The 14,694-nt window shown below is 38.4% G+C and overlaps 1 protein-coding gene across 1 annotated transcript in view; it reads right to left on the bottom strand.

Annotated features, from left to right (window-relative positions):
* Window positions 1-8,599: 8,599 nt before the first annotated feature.
* Window positions 8,600-14,694, bottom strand: part of LOC132370190 (transmembrane protein 59-like) — an 82,027-nt gene continuing 75,932 nt past the window's right edge. Inside the window, 2 exon segments of the mRNA XM_059929932.1 lie at window positions 8,600-8,862; window positions 8,865-9,114. Of these exon segments, the coding sequence (XP_059785915.1) occupies window positions 8,600-8,862; window positions 8,865-9,114 (513 nt within the window).

Genomic DNA, 14,694 nt, shown 5'->3' on the forward strand with positions numbered 1-14,694 from the left:
AACTCCATAAACCTTGGGAGGAAAGTAAAGTGCAAATAATTCCCTTTATTTTAAAATTAAATTTTAAAAACAGGTGAAGCTCAGAGAACTTAGGGGAACTAACCAAAGTGATTTCATTTAACATTTATTAAGTCAATATGTATTTTTTGAAAACTGTATTAGTTAGTATTCCTTTAGTTGCAAGAAGAGAAACACTTACGAAAGTCACAAACTGAAAGATTTTATTATTTTGGTTTATGTGACTGGGAAATACAGGAGGAAATCTGGTTCAGTCAAATAATTATTCATCTCCATTAGCTTTGTCTCCCTCTATAGGTTGGCCTTACTTTGTCTTGCTGTGGACAGATTCTTCTGCAGATAAAAGGGACCTCTTCTACCCTCATCCTGCTGCAATTTGACCCACTATCTAATAGAGAGTCCTCACTATTAGCTTTTGGGGAGGAGTCTAATGAGTATATAGGACCAGTTAAGAGAACTTTTAAAATACACCATTAAACAGCTCGGGTTAAATCACATTACATATGATTAGTACTAATAAATTAATGGAGCATCTTTTCTTTAACTCAGAAGTTTCAGCATTCTTATTTTTAGGGTGAATCTAATCAACACTTTAGAACAGTGACAAATTATTATTCCTTTCTTTGGACTTTTCTGTCCAAATATAAATGAGTGAAATTTGAATGTCATGGTTGGTTTTAGAGATACCCACGCAGAAAGAAGCCCAGGATGACAAATAGAAAGTGTGTCATTCAGCCTGTGGAAAACTAATAAAGGAAATAAAGTGAACTCGGCTAAGAACTGTACAGTTCTGAGAAGGAAACGTGTTAGTGGAGATTAGAAAATGTTTTTATTAGGCTTTAAAAATCAGATTTATATACAATCCACATTTACTCAAACCCCATTAAGTAGCAATGAAAACAGGCGGGGTAGAAAAAGTAGAGGCTTCACTGTAAAAAATATCTTGGTTCAAATTTTCTTTGCTGTGTTTTGGTATAAGCTACCTTAGGTGCAGCCAAACCACATCTCTGTTTTCCAGTCAGTAAGACAGAGCTAATCAATTTCTTAGAGTTGTAAGATTTAATAAATACTGTAAAACATGCTCAAGTATTATTTTACTCTTCTTTAAAACTATTTGGGGATAATTTCTCATGTGGCTAAAGTTTGCACAGGGACAGCAAAAGAGGAACTAGGGAATGAGTTACCAAAGGGACATATAGCCTCTTTCTCCATAAGAATCAATAGAATGCATAATAATTCTTTATAACATTAAAATATTATGTTGAATAACTTAGAATAATTCTTAGAATCAGGAGGTCTAGCTACTTTGCAAGTATTATTATTTTTTTTCTAGAGTGGTTAGAAGTCATACCCATGAGGTGTAAGCAACTGATTTCCCAGCACAACTCTTCAGAATGTGTTCATTCTTAGAAAAATATCCAGCAGGTGGCACCACAATCATAATATTTACACAGTAACAATTTTGTAGTGAGGGAGAAAACCAAAAATTATTATGTAGCCAGAAGATGGTGCTAGGTGACCAATCTTTAAAAACCAACGTCTGCGTTTGAAATAGGCAACTTCAATTTTAGTGAATTCCAGGATTTATAATCGGGATGCTGTTGACACCATTGTTTGAAATCCTTCAATTTTAAACTTCAAGTTTATTATTTATACAATAAAATATCCCCGACCAGCTCAAGAAAGCAAGAAATACTTTTCTACTCTACTTTTATAACTCACAGTGGTTGCAAAGAGAAAAGACTATATTTAAAATTTTTTATTTTACTGTTTCTCTAGTTTCATATGTTCAAGATTATACTTTTTAAAAAAATATAAGGACTTATTGTCCACCTCTAAATTCCTTATTCTTCTCCTTCTATTCTTCCACTAAGATTCTCTTAGGAAGATGAAACGCTGAATTGGAAGATCTAGAACCTGCAGATATGCTTTCCGACATGTCCAAATCAGAAAAAAAAGTTTTGAAACATTTCTTCTGTATATACTCTGTGGACTTTTCTAAAATACTGTTTAACATCTTTGTGTATTCTGTTGTTAATGTTCAAGTCTTTAATCACTTTAAAATAATAGAAAATAAAAAATTAAACTGCTTTCAAAGTTTGCTTTAAACTTTCATATAAACAAAAACTGTATTCTAAAAATTTGTGCTGGTTCATTTGGAATTCTCAACACTTGCCTATTAAACATCTCTTAAATGCACCCATTTCTCACCAGTCACCCCATCTCCTTCATCCTCTAGCCTCAGCTACTGGACCATTCCAATAGCCTCTTAGCAATTGACTTACATTTCCTCCTGCCCCGCCCTCCAACCTGTTTTCTCTCATGAGATCAAAGCAACATATTGTAAATGCAAATTTGATCATTTCACTCTTGCTCTTAAAACTCTTCAATAAGCTTTGTAAACAACCAAACCTCAAACATGCCCAAAATTCACTTCTCCAGGTCAATCTCATACCATTCTTCCCAATCATTTTCTATGCCTTTGCTACACGACCTTTCTCAGACAATGCTCCCTCCTTCTACAGGTCTTGTCTTCTTTCAGTTAGCAAATCTTTTCTCCTATGTCTCCATCTAGATGTCTCATATGCATTCTTTGGATCACAACTCAAATCATCACTTTCTCAGGAAAGCTTACCCTATCACTCAGGGTATCAGAGCTTTCTATTACTTGCTCCCACAGGACTGGCTAACTCTCCTCTGTGGCACTCCTCTCTGTAATTGACATGGTTTATGGGAGGTAAATTGATCAATGTCTTTTTTGCCCTAACTCTACCATAAGCTTACTGAGGACAGAGGGGTGTTCACTTTTCTTACTAGTGAGTTTGAAAGTGCCATACTTGACATGTGGAAAGCTCTCAATAAATATTAGTCGATTGATGGAATGAATGATCAAAAAAAGAAAGAAAGTCAGACGTCTCTGGAAAGTGTAATTGATCTTATGGGTTCAGAATATCTTCCACCCGCAAGATGTTTACCCTTAAGAGAAACCTCAGGATGCAGATGAGAGCTGTCTTCAGATATCTACAAGGCTGTCATGAGAGAGAAGGGTGAAGCTTATTCTTTGTGGCTCCAGAGGCTTGATCTAATACCGAACGCTTACAGAAAGAAAGAAATCCAAGATTTAAAAAATCTGAGTATCTGAAAACAGGACAAATTTCTGCATTCGGTGGAGAAATGCCTATAGCTTAGAGATATTTGAACGTAAGCTAGTAGTCCATCTGGTGAAGGGCAGAAAGGGGAATTCAAGGACCAGCAGGGCAATTAAGTGGCCTTTGAAGTCCCTGTGAGCTTTGAGATTCTATGGAGGTATGATCTGTTAAAAAGATTATCTCTGTCTTTGCCATGCTGATTGCATTCTGAGACCAATGCTGAATGGAGTATGGGTTCTTCCTTAGAGTTTTGGAGAATAAGTTTCACTGTGTTTAGGACTTGAAAGAACATGTGATTTCCTAACATGATCTGTACCACTAATTTCAGCTTAGATTTACATTGTCAACCTCTTCTTGGGATACACCTGAAACAAAATGTATCTAGAACTTGCTTCAGATATATTATTTTCTCTGATAACTGAAATTACATTTTTTTATTTAACTTTTACTGCATCACTGATAACATTTACTGATAAACTTTTGAGAATACATTTGGTTTTGGGAACAATAAAATTTGTTTAATTTGTTTTTTGGGGGTATTCTAAATTCTGCATTTCACACATCTCAATTCCGTCCATAAACGTAAATGGTTAATGAGTTCTTTGTTCTGTGAACCTAGTTTCAGATTACTGCAGGAAAAAGGGTCAAGATCTTTACACTTAATATACAAACTCCTAACTTTTATGCCTCAACCCAGATTTTATATTAAACTACAAACAAAAATATTAATTTACCCTCAGGCTCATGATATTATATAAACTAAGTAGTTCTTAACTGTTTTTGGTAGATTGAAAACAAAACTTTCATTTGAAGACCTTCATATCAATTTAATTCCAAGTACACTGAGATATACATTGTACCATTTTCATGAACAAAAATGAGGAAGCAATCTCAAAGTTGATTAATAGGATAAAGGTTAAATAAACTACATATGTAAAGTAAGCCACAATACAGCTTTTTAAAAGAATGAAGTCGTGTAATGAATACTGACATGGAAATATGTCCATGATATACTATTAAGAAAAAGTATCAATTAGCAAACAGTATGGACAGTGTGTTCCCACTTTTAAAAATGGTGTAAATGTATCCAAAAGATGTCAGAAAGTTTTTATCCAATCTGGTAGCACTGGTTATCTCTGGCCAGTGGGATTGCATATTGGAATGGCTGCAAACATGAAAATTAGAATCTCCCTTTTTACACATTTGGTACACTTTGTTGTGGGTAAAATTTTTTCCCACATGCCTTTATCTTTAAAAAGAAAACCTCAGAAGGACACGAACTAATACAATCTATTGTTCACTTTCATCTGTAAGAATAAAGAGGAGGAAATGAATCATAGCCAGAGACTAAGACGATATTCACTTCCAGTGTACACTGTCAAAATTCAGAGTTCTGTTGTGAGAAGAATAATAATGAAATCAGACATAGGGATCAGAATAACTAAACATATACTTCCAAATCATCCTTGCTCTTGCTCTTACCAGCTCAAAGAGAAACTCTAGCTTTCTGCAAAATCTCTTCCTACCCCAAATTTTCTTTAGGCCCAGGGGATTTCTCACAGTGCCATCTCACTACATTTTTGTCCTGCCATGTTGGACACCACCATTTCCCCACAGGACTGCTGTTGCTTTACTGGGCACAGTGGATATGGCAGAAATGTTAGATCTCTTAGCTATTACAGATATGCCATGGTTTCTCTCAGTAGGCTTGAGTAGACAGAAGGGAGCATACATATAGAGGTGAGCAAAGGGCATTTCTGGGAATTGTAAAGAGACGAGCTAATTTAAATAAAGAATTTGTGTTGGTGAGAAATGGCATGAGATTTAAAAGGAGTATTTTTGTTACACAAGATATAAGATTTACAGTCACAATATAATAAAATATAGGTGAATCAGTAAGGCTGAGTGCAGAAAACAGAAATTACTATAAGTATTTTCAGCAGAAAAGAATTTAATACAAGATATTAGGTGCTTACACAATTGCTGGAAGGACTGAAAAAACAGGTTCTGGGCTAGACATTCTGAATGGGTTCCCAGAATAACGCAGAGTTGAACCACAAGGGGAGCTACCATCTCAGAGGCAGCCGCTGCCCCTTGCTGTGACAACTTCCTCTCGCTCCGGAGGACGAGCAAGCTGAAGCTGTGACACAGCTATCAGAAATCCAGACTAGGAAGTCACTCAGTGTTTTCATAACACTCTGTGTGTTCCACCAAACTTGAACACGAGGACTGGAGCGCAGCTGTGTGAAAGTCTCACATTTCTAAATTGTCTGCAGCAAGAGCCAAAGGTGGTGGGGAAATGGCTGTTTCTTCATTCTGCCTTCCAAATCTCTCCTAAGTACTGGCAGTATGTAATTTGCATCCAGAATGCTAGCTGCATGACTATTTGGGGGGATTTAGGTGATAACTTTCTAAACCCTCCAAAGTGAAGACTTGAGGTTGAGAATCAAAATATCCACCACATATAGGGAAGTTCCAAGCAGGAAAAACAACTATTAATAATATGGCCATCCAGATAAAGTGCTATTAACATTCTGTCACACAACTATTTTCTTTCCACGTGTTAGCCTGCCTATCTATCTATCTATCTATCTATCTGTCTCATCTATCTATATCTCATTTACTCAATTGGAAATAGTTATTATTTTTCTAGCTTGTTCAGCAGACCTTTATACCCTTCTTCAAGTAAAAACAGTATTTGTTTTCCTTTAAGGAAGCTCTATCTCAACCCATATCCATGTTGCCTGGGCTAACAAACTTTATCCCCTTCAACCCTAATATCCCAAAGTGCCACTTATAGGTTATATGAACAAAAAGTTCACTTTTTTTCCTCATCATTTTTGACTTCAGTTTTTATCAGTGGTATCTGGATTGTAGACTGGGTAATACTTTATAACCTTTGATTTTCCTTGATCAACATGGACTGAGACACAGAGAGAGAGAGAAAGAGAAATGTTTATTCTGAAGAATTGGCTCACATGATGAAGGAAGCTGAGAAGTTCCACGATCTGTAGTCTACAGCCGTAAACCCAGGAAAGTCAGTGGTATAAATCAGTCTAAGTCTGAAGGCCTAAGAACCAGGGGAGTGATGGTTTAAATCCCAGCCCAAGGGCCAAATGAGATGTGGTGAGATGCTGTAAGTGAAACAAACAGGCAGGAAGCAAGAAAGGGTGAATTCCAACCTCCTCTACTTCTGTTGTATTCAGCCCTCAACAGATTGGATGATACCCATCTGCATTGGGAGGCCAATCTACTTTACTGGGTCCATGGATTCAAACGTTAATCTCATCTGAAAACACCCTTACAGACACGTCCAGAAGTATTTTTAAGATATTTCTACTAGTTAATTGGATTGAGGAAAAGTTAGAAATTCAATGCAATGCGATGAATCATGTTATGAATGTTGCCAATGTTAAGGTTCAGCAACAAAATTATTAGATGCTCTTTTAATTCCCTTGATTTACTTTTTCCCACTATTTGGAGCAGCATTTCTCAATGGTTAATCCTCATATTATGGAGACAACTTTTCATCAGTCTTTTGCCCCATCCCTTTCTGTGCCTTTCATGAGACAAGATGAAACTCATCTTCTTTGTGGTTCTTCCCTCTATCCTTATTCCTCACGCTTGGCATTTTTAGATGGGCTGAAGTATAACTGGTTTTATGGGAAAGACTAGGACATATGAAGCAGTGTATTAGGAAGTATCAAATATAAGGGCTTTAGAGTCAGACAAACTTGGATTTGAAGACTAGCTCTATCTCTTATCAGTTGCACAGTCCTGGGAAAATCACTTGGAGCCTCAGATAAGTTATTTCTAAGATAAGATTTTTATAATTTTAGAGATAAAGCATAAAAGCAAGGTGTTTAGCACACAAGAGGCTAATGTTCAAGAAAGAAATGATCAACATTATTATTATCTATTTTATGCAGTCTGATGAATAAAACATTAATGAAAGTGTTTCCTGTACATTTTTACATTATTACAATTGCCATCCTTATCTATTTAAAAAAGCAATCACTACTAACAGCGCTGTGCTCTTTTTTAACATCAAGATTTATAAAATGAACTTATTTGAGATGAAATAAGGCTGATGACTCAGGTTCAAGACTATTTTCTTGAGCAGATGATACCAAGAAAGTAAAACTTCACAAAGAAGTTTCTCTGATGTGAGGATTTTTTCAGCCCAACCCAGTCCATTCACACAGGCAATTGCAAAGTGTGTTATACAGCCACGGGTATTGACTGAAGGTTTTGTGTGCTGTGATAAATTCTGCTTTAGATGTCTATCCTAAAGCTTTCTATTTTAGCAAATATCCCAGCAAGTCAACAGTGTTTTCTGTGGTGCAGTCAGAACAGTTTTCAGCTGAATCCCTTGCTTTTTTAACATTTATCACCACGGCTCCTGGGGGCTGCATAACTCATATGAAACAAGGTTTCCATCTGCTTGTGTCTCATTCCTCTCCACATGCAGTGCTCACCCCATCATGTGCTATGCTCCAGGGTCCTGCAGAAAAAAGCACTGGTGTGATTCATCTCCTTCATGTGGACGCTTCAGCTCTGCTGAGGCTGCCGTCACTCCTGCCTTATACTGTGGCACAAATATGGTGAAAGGAAACAAGAGCAGAGGTGTTGGTCTTAGTAGCTAAAGATGATTTCTCGTGGGACTTTAACCAAAGGGATGCTCTTACAAACAGGAGATTCCAATTTTGGACTGCATACTACAATGTACACAGGTACTAATACTGAATAGCTCTCTTTGAATAAAACTCAAGTTCTGTTTCCAAACTTCTGATTCTTTTCTGGTTATTTTTTGAGAAAAAGGTACAAAGAACAAGGATAGCACCCGCACTGCCATGCCTTTCTCTACTCCAGCTCAAGGCAAGGCTGGCAGACATTTTTGGTTGCACATCTAAACACATCTCTTCCTTTCTTGCTAACAAGATTCCAAACGGGTTTAGGTGATGAGATGCCCAGCCACATGATATTTATTGGTCTGGGAGTTGGAAATGTAGGCAAGTTTGAGAGGGATATGCTGAGAATAATTTCCCTTCCTGATCAAAGGGAGCCGTGTAAGTAGAAACCCATTTTGCCCATGACTTTTATTTATTTATTTTTTGGTCAGAATGCTGTTGTGTCTCCAGCTGTGGCACCAATCTCACAGCCACATGGAGAGTAGCTGCCAACCCAGCAATGGTGACAGAAAAGTTGGGAGAAGTCTTTGGTAGCACTGCTGAATGGCCACTTCAATGCTGGCCCCTCCTACCTCTAGACTTCTGATTTGGTGAGATGGTAAGTACCTGTTGTTTTTTTTAAACTTTATTTGCATTTAATAGTGATTTTTAAGCCCTATAGCCAATGAAACCATTTTAAAAAGCACCATGTGGAATGGAAATTTAGATGTCTATTACACTTTTCTTTAAAAAAAAAAAAGCTTAAATTTCTGAATGAGCAAGATTCATTTTTGCAGGTAGAGGCCCTGCTTCTTCGTGATCTTCACCTTTAGATCTAACAACCACGAGAGAAGAAGTTGGATATCTGTTTAGCTTTGGTTCACTCACAAATTCCAGGTCACCATAGACACTCAGCTCCTCAGAGGGGACATACTGCTCCGCAGCTGTAGCCACAGTTGCACAACAAATCCAGAGCAATACCATCACGGAGAGGACAAGAGTCATGGTTAAAATCCACCCGGAATAAGAGAGAGGCATCTTAAAAAGTCATCACTTTCTCCGTCTTCAAGATAGTTCCTATGTGCTTGTGAACTTCTCAGTTGAAGATCTGAGGACATTTTGCTTAACGATGGTTCTTTCAAAATTTTAGGCTCCTGCTCCAACTGTGGTGCATACTGGACTTCTGGCTTAGACTGGAATATAACTATTTTTCCATCATCAGCTTGAAGACAAAAAGTCCACGAAGAGGTTATGAAGCTCTGTGCAGAGTCCAGAGCCTTTTATTTGTTATTTATTTATTTATTTTTAAAAACAACAGAAATTTATTTCTCACAATTCTGGAGGCTGGAAGTCTGAGATTAGGGTGCCAGCATGGTCAAATGAGGGCTCTCTTCTAGGTCGCAGACTTCTCACTGTATCTTTACATGGTGGGAGGGGCTGGGGGTTCTGTGGGGTCTCTTATAAGAATACTAATCCCATTCATGAGGGCTCCACCCTCAAGACCTAAGCACCTATCAAAGGCCCCACCTCCTAATACCATCACATTGGACATTCTTTTTTTTTTTTAAACTTTTTATTTTATATTGGAGTATGGTTTATTAACAATGTTGTGTTGGTTTCATGTGAACAGCAAAGTGATTATTGAAGATCTTGTTTTTTCAGGAGCAGGTCTTCTCACAGATAAACTTGGTGTACCTTTTGATTTTGGAGGTGGGCTGGGACATCATTTTGGTGGATTTGTGCCAGGATGTAGTGGGATAGAGCTGGACTAAGGAGAGGTGGGCATCTGAAGCCTCCAGTTGAGAAAAAAATCTCTGCATGAGGGCAAGATAATATTCAGGAAGCTTAGGGATTCAAAGTCAAGGAAAAACCATAACCTTCAAGTACACCTGAGGCTGAGAATGAAAGATAAAACACAAAAGATCAGAAGTTTCTTATGGGAGAGCAGAAGCAAGAGTATGGGTCAAGTGAGAGAATGAAGTGTATTTCCATGAAAAGGACAGGGTGTCCAAGGCTGGTAGCTATTGGATCCCTTCCTGCCCCCTAAGGAGTGTGTGATCCTGGCTTAAAAGCACAACATCATAGACATAAATGAGTCCTTTTTCTAACATCCCAGCATCTTTTCAATTCCCCTTTCCCTAAGCTCTGAACCACGGAAGGCATCTTGTGTTAAGAAGTGGATTTGTAGGCCTCTGAATACAAAGTTGTGGTTTTCTACAGAATAGTTCCTATTCTAAAATCACCAGCCAAAGCAACATTCTGTTCAGAAAGTGGTAAAAATGTGATTAGGGACTTTTCATACATGTTGCTTTGTATAGTCAAGTTAAGAAACCTTTCCTGAGAGCCTTTTAAGAGCTTGGCACTGGACCAGTTATCACCTTTCAGGAATAACAGTGTCATATCGTACAAGAACCTTGTAAAATCCATGCAAAAATATAGCAAAGGGCGCATTTTCTCTTTCTTTCCAGCTAGCTTTTCTCTTTAAAAGCAACCTCTATCTATCAAAATCAGTAACATCTCTTCCTCTAATACATCATGAAATACCTATCTATGATGTTTCTCTTCCAACATGCAGACATCAATAAAGGGTTGGCCAGCCTCTCTCAAGGAGAGTATTACAACATTCACTTGGAATCAATTATATATATATATATATATATATTTCATAGTCATTTGTCAAAGCTTCCTAAAACATCTGAATTTATGCAATAGCTACTGTATCAGTCAGGATTATTAAGTGGAAGCAACAGTAATAACTCTCATTTGAGCAGAACATTTGTTGAAAGGTTATTGAGCAACTCTCAGAATCTCTGAAAATGGTTAGAATCTATGTAGCCAAGGACAATGCCCTAAATGACACTGAAGAACTTGTCTGGTCTAGACATCACTGCACTCTCTTGGTCATGGGCACCACAGTATACTACGCAGACACCATCAACACTGGTCCATGGCACTAGCTTTGGATACATGGTGTAGGTTACTACTGATTCAGCCTTACCACTGACGCCACCCTCTGCAGAATAGACTCTACGCAGTTACCGTCTTTTGCATTACTAACATATGATTCAAAGACCAGCATGGGTGCCTGTGATTGGAGGAGACTGGATTACATCCCTGAGCCTCAACTGCAAGGAAAGCCAGGAAAATGAGAATTTGGAATTTTCTATTTATTTAGTAGGAAATTATATTTGTCTCATTGGATAGGAATTTCTGAAATGAGTATAGAGGGAAGCATCTGGTCATGCCTGTAGACATTTTTTTACTGTTATTCTCTGGCTGGAGTGTGAGGTTTCTATTGACATACAGTGGGCAGAGGCCAGAGATGCTGCTAAACATCCTACAGTGCACAGGACAGGTCATGACAACAGAGAATTATCAGTAGTTCTTTGTTGAGAAATACTGCCCTTAATAGAAAAGGATTGCAAATACACGTGGCCAAATGAACGACAAATAATCAGGCAGTAGGTGGTTTGCAACCTTGGGAGTTTGGTTCAAAACCTGGGTAAAATTTGCAACTGGCCCCTCTACAGAGAGGGAAAGGAGAGGTCGAAAAAAGAGGCAGACCACTCCATATTGGTAGGTGGCACATTTAATAAACAAGGAAAGTTACATACAAGACGTGTCTTGGAGGGCCACAAAATGAGTAGATCTCTGTATCTACCCACTAGAATCTTGAAAGTTTATATAGAGGCCTTGATAAGTTCAGTCACGTATTCAGTCCAGATGGTCTCAACTACACATTGCTCTCTCAAGGCTGTGTCCTTAAAATTGCTCCCACTATGAGAACAGTGGGCAGAACATACATTTCAAGGAAAGGAGAAGAGATAAAGAGCTTCTGATTGCCCAGGTCTAGCTTGTGGGTCAACCAGTGATCACATCTGGATGAGCTCCTACAACAGCAGTGACCAAAGCTCTTTTCTTTTCTTCTTTATTTGGTTTGTTTTTGCAGTTTCCATGCTTTGCTTCAGTTATACTTTTCTATATTTTGTGAGAGAAGACACTTATGAAGCAGATGTCATGGGTTCACTATCAACAAGGAAACATTTCAGAGAAGTCAATAACTTACCTGAGATAACACAGATAGTACGTGACAGAATCATGACCGAAACCCATAAAGGATTTCAAAGCTCATGTCCATTCCACTCTGCCATGCTTTTTTCTATTGTTATCTGGGACCACAGACAACACATTTATGACATGATTTTTATGCTTTTATAGAAAGTATAGATATAGCACACAACAAAATGGGAGTAAGTCCTAATTTCATTGATGTGCTATAACCATCTGAGTTGATAGTGTACTCAACCTCCATCCCACTCCTCCAGATTACTCAGGGATCTTTCCAACCTGTTTCCAGAAGAACTTAAGACAAATGGAACTGGCAGTGATATATGTCTAATTAAATGAGTAGTTTTTACTCTCTCCTTAGGACAGGGCCCAGAAAGTAGAAGGATGCTAAAGCAGCAGTGACATTCTTGAATGGGGGTGTAGGAATATTATCCTCTCTCCTCTTTCCTCTCTACACATTATGCTGTATCCACTCCACACTGGCCTCCAAGGCAATAATATTTTCTGCTGAGCACAGCACTGGGGGTAGAGGATGTTCTCTCCAGCTCCAGAGAAATCCACTGCAGCCTGGGGCAAGCACTTGCATCAGCCCTAGTTGCAAGGTCTGGAGCAGGGGATTCAGATCTATCCATGCACTTCAGATGTGCCTGCAGAAAAAAGCAGAGGATCCCTTTGGAAACCCTTGTCGTATATAATTTGTGTCAATTGGGCTTTGGCTTTGACACTAGCTATGAAGTCCATATAACATAGTGTATTGTTTTGGAGCAACCGTCTTCAGGTGGCAGAAGAAATTTTCCAATCCTCCAGCCTCCAGGGAGCATATCTGAGCTCTGGCTCTGGAGATGAGGAAAGAGAACATAATCTTTGGACAAGAGTAAGCACTTGGATTTCTGGTCATATCTGGGGAAGCCTTCAGTAAGTTACAGACACTAGACTTTTTGATAAGATGAGAATGTGTGAATGCAAAGGTTGTGTTTCAGGAAATTTATTTACATACTAAATTATACAGCAGGTTATTTCAGTTCTTATATGTTAATCCACTTAATTATCCAAAAAGTCCTATGAGAAAGATACTGTGTCATTCTGATTTCCAGTTTACAGAAGATATGGCTGAGGACTGGAGATATTAAATTATATGGCATTATTACATAGTAAGTAGTAGAGTTGTACCCAGGTCCATATAATTCCATATCCTGGGGTCTCCAATACAACATTTATGCTGCAAATCAGCCTTTGCTTTTCGTCTTATAGGTGAGAGTATCACCAAGTTTTTGTCTTTCCACATTTTGCCATTTCACCTATGCATTATGGAAATGATTAATAGCATGGGCTTCGCAGCTTCTCCAACGACAAGGGGGCACCCTTAAAACTCTGGGAAAGGACCTAATATATTAATAGAGGGAGAAAATCCAAACTCCCGACCCTCCATCCTCCATCCTCCTCACTCCCGCCAAAACTAGTGTTTTTTCAAAGTAAAGGTCATGACCTTTTAAAGGATCTTTAAACCAATTTAGTGATCCAAAACCAGCCTTAAAAAAGGAACTGGCTAAAACACAAGATATGAGAGCACATCAATCACATCCAGTAAGGGTAATATTATGTGAAAAGTTTCTCCATTTTTGTAATATATAATGAGGGTTATTGTAAATATAAGTTGCATTTCTTACTGTGGGCCACGTGGGCAACAAGCCACCGGATGTGCTTGGAAGCTACAGTGAGACCCACTCTAGAACAGCACAAATCACTACAACATTACCTGAGCTGAGGAGGGTGGGATGGATGGAGTGAAGAAACTTTGTCATGGAGTCCAATACTTCAAAAGTACAGTGGTTGGGAAAAATAAACACACACACACACACACACACTCCTTCTCATCTAGCTCTTCTTGTCCTTTATCAGCTCTTCCCAGGACTTGGAGGAAGGGCTCTACAACTTGAGGAACCTAATATTTATTTAGCATCTATAGTGTTCCAGTTGCTTTACATGCATTACTCAACTTATCCTTTATAAGCCAATAGGGTGACTAGAATTGTCTGATTTCGGATAACAACTTTAGTCCCTGTGGTAACTATGGTTTTCATCTACTTGGTAAATTCTCATTATTACCATTCTTCTGGTGATAGGCCTCCCCATCTGGAAACAGGAGTGCACCTCCTTGGTCACAGTGATGGGGTGACTGGATAGGAAGGGAGGGAAGTGGCCCACCTTGGGGCAATTGGAGTCACTCACCTGGATTTTGTGCTGGAGCTGGCAGTGAAAACTCCTCCTTTATCATTGACTTTGAGTGCTATGAATGTAACCCCAGAGCTGAGGGCAGTCCTGGAGGAATGCAGGGAAAACATAAAAGGAGAACACAGTTCTGAGTTCTCTGTCCCAATCCTTGAGGTCTCTTTGCTGGCCTTGTTCTAGATTATGTGAGTCATCCAATATCTTTCCAATCAATCCCTAAATCCTTATGCCAGTAAAAAGTTGAGTTTTTATCAATTTCCACCTTGAAAGTCCTAACAGAGAATATGCAGCCACTTGAATTTGAACCAGGTCTGCCTGACTTTAAAGTTTATGACTTTGCGTTGGAATAATTCATAGTATCTTACATGTATCTAGGCTCCTGGAAATATTTTTTGGCCACCATCATTTGCTCCTGGATAGCTATCTTTTCAAGTCTTTTATAGCCAGTCCATATACTGTTTTAGACAATGAGGTGAATGATGTAATCCTTCCCTTCAAAACACTATGGAGAAAGAGGAATTTGGGGCCTGTAGAGAATGACTTATACTCAGAAAGACAGG

Source organism: Balaenoptera ricei, chromosome 8 (assembly GCF_028023285.1).
Source record: "Balaenoptera ricei isolate mBalRic1 chromosome 8, mBalRic1.hap2, whole genome shotgun sequence".
Lineage (NCBI taxonomy): Eukaryota > Metazoa > Chordata > Mammalia > Artiodactyla > Balaenopteridae > Balaenoptera > Balaenoptera ricei.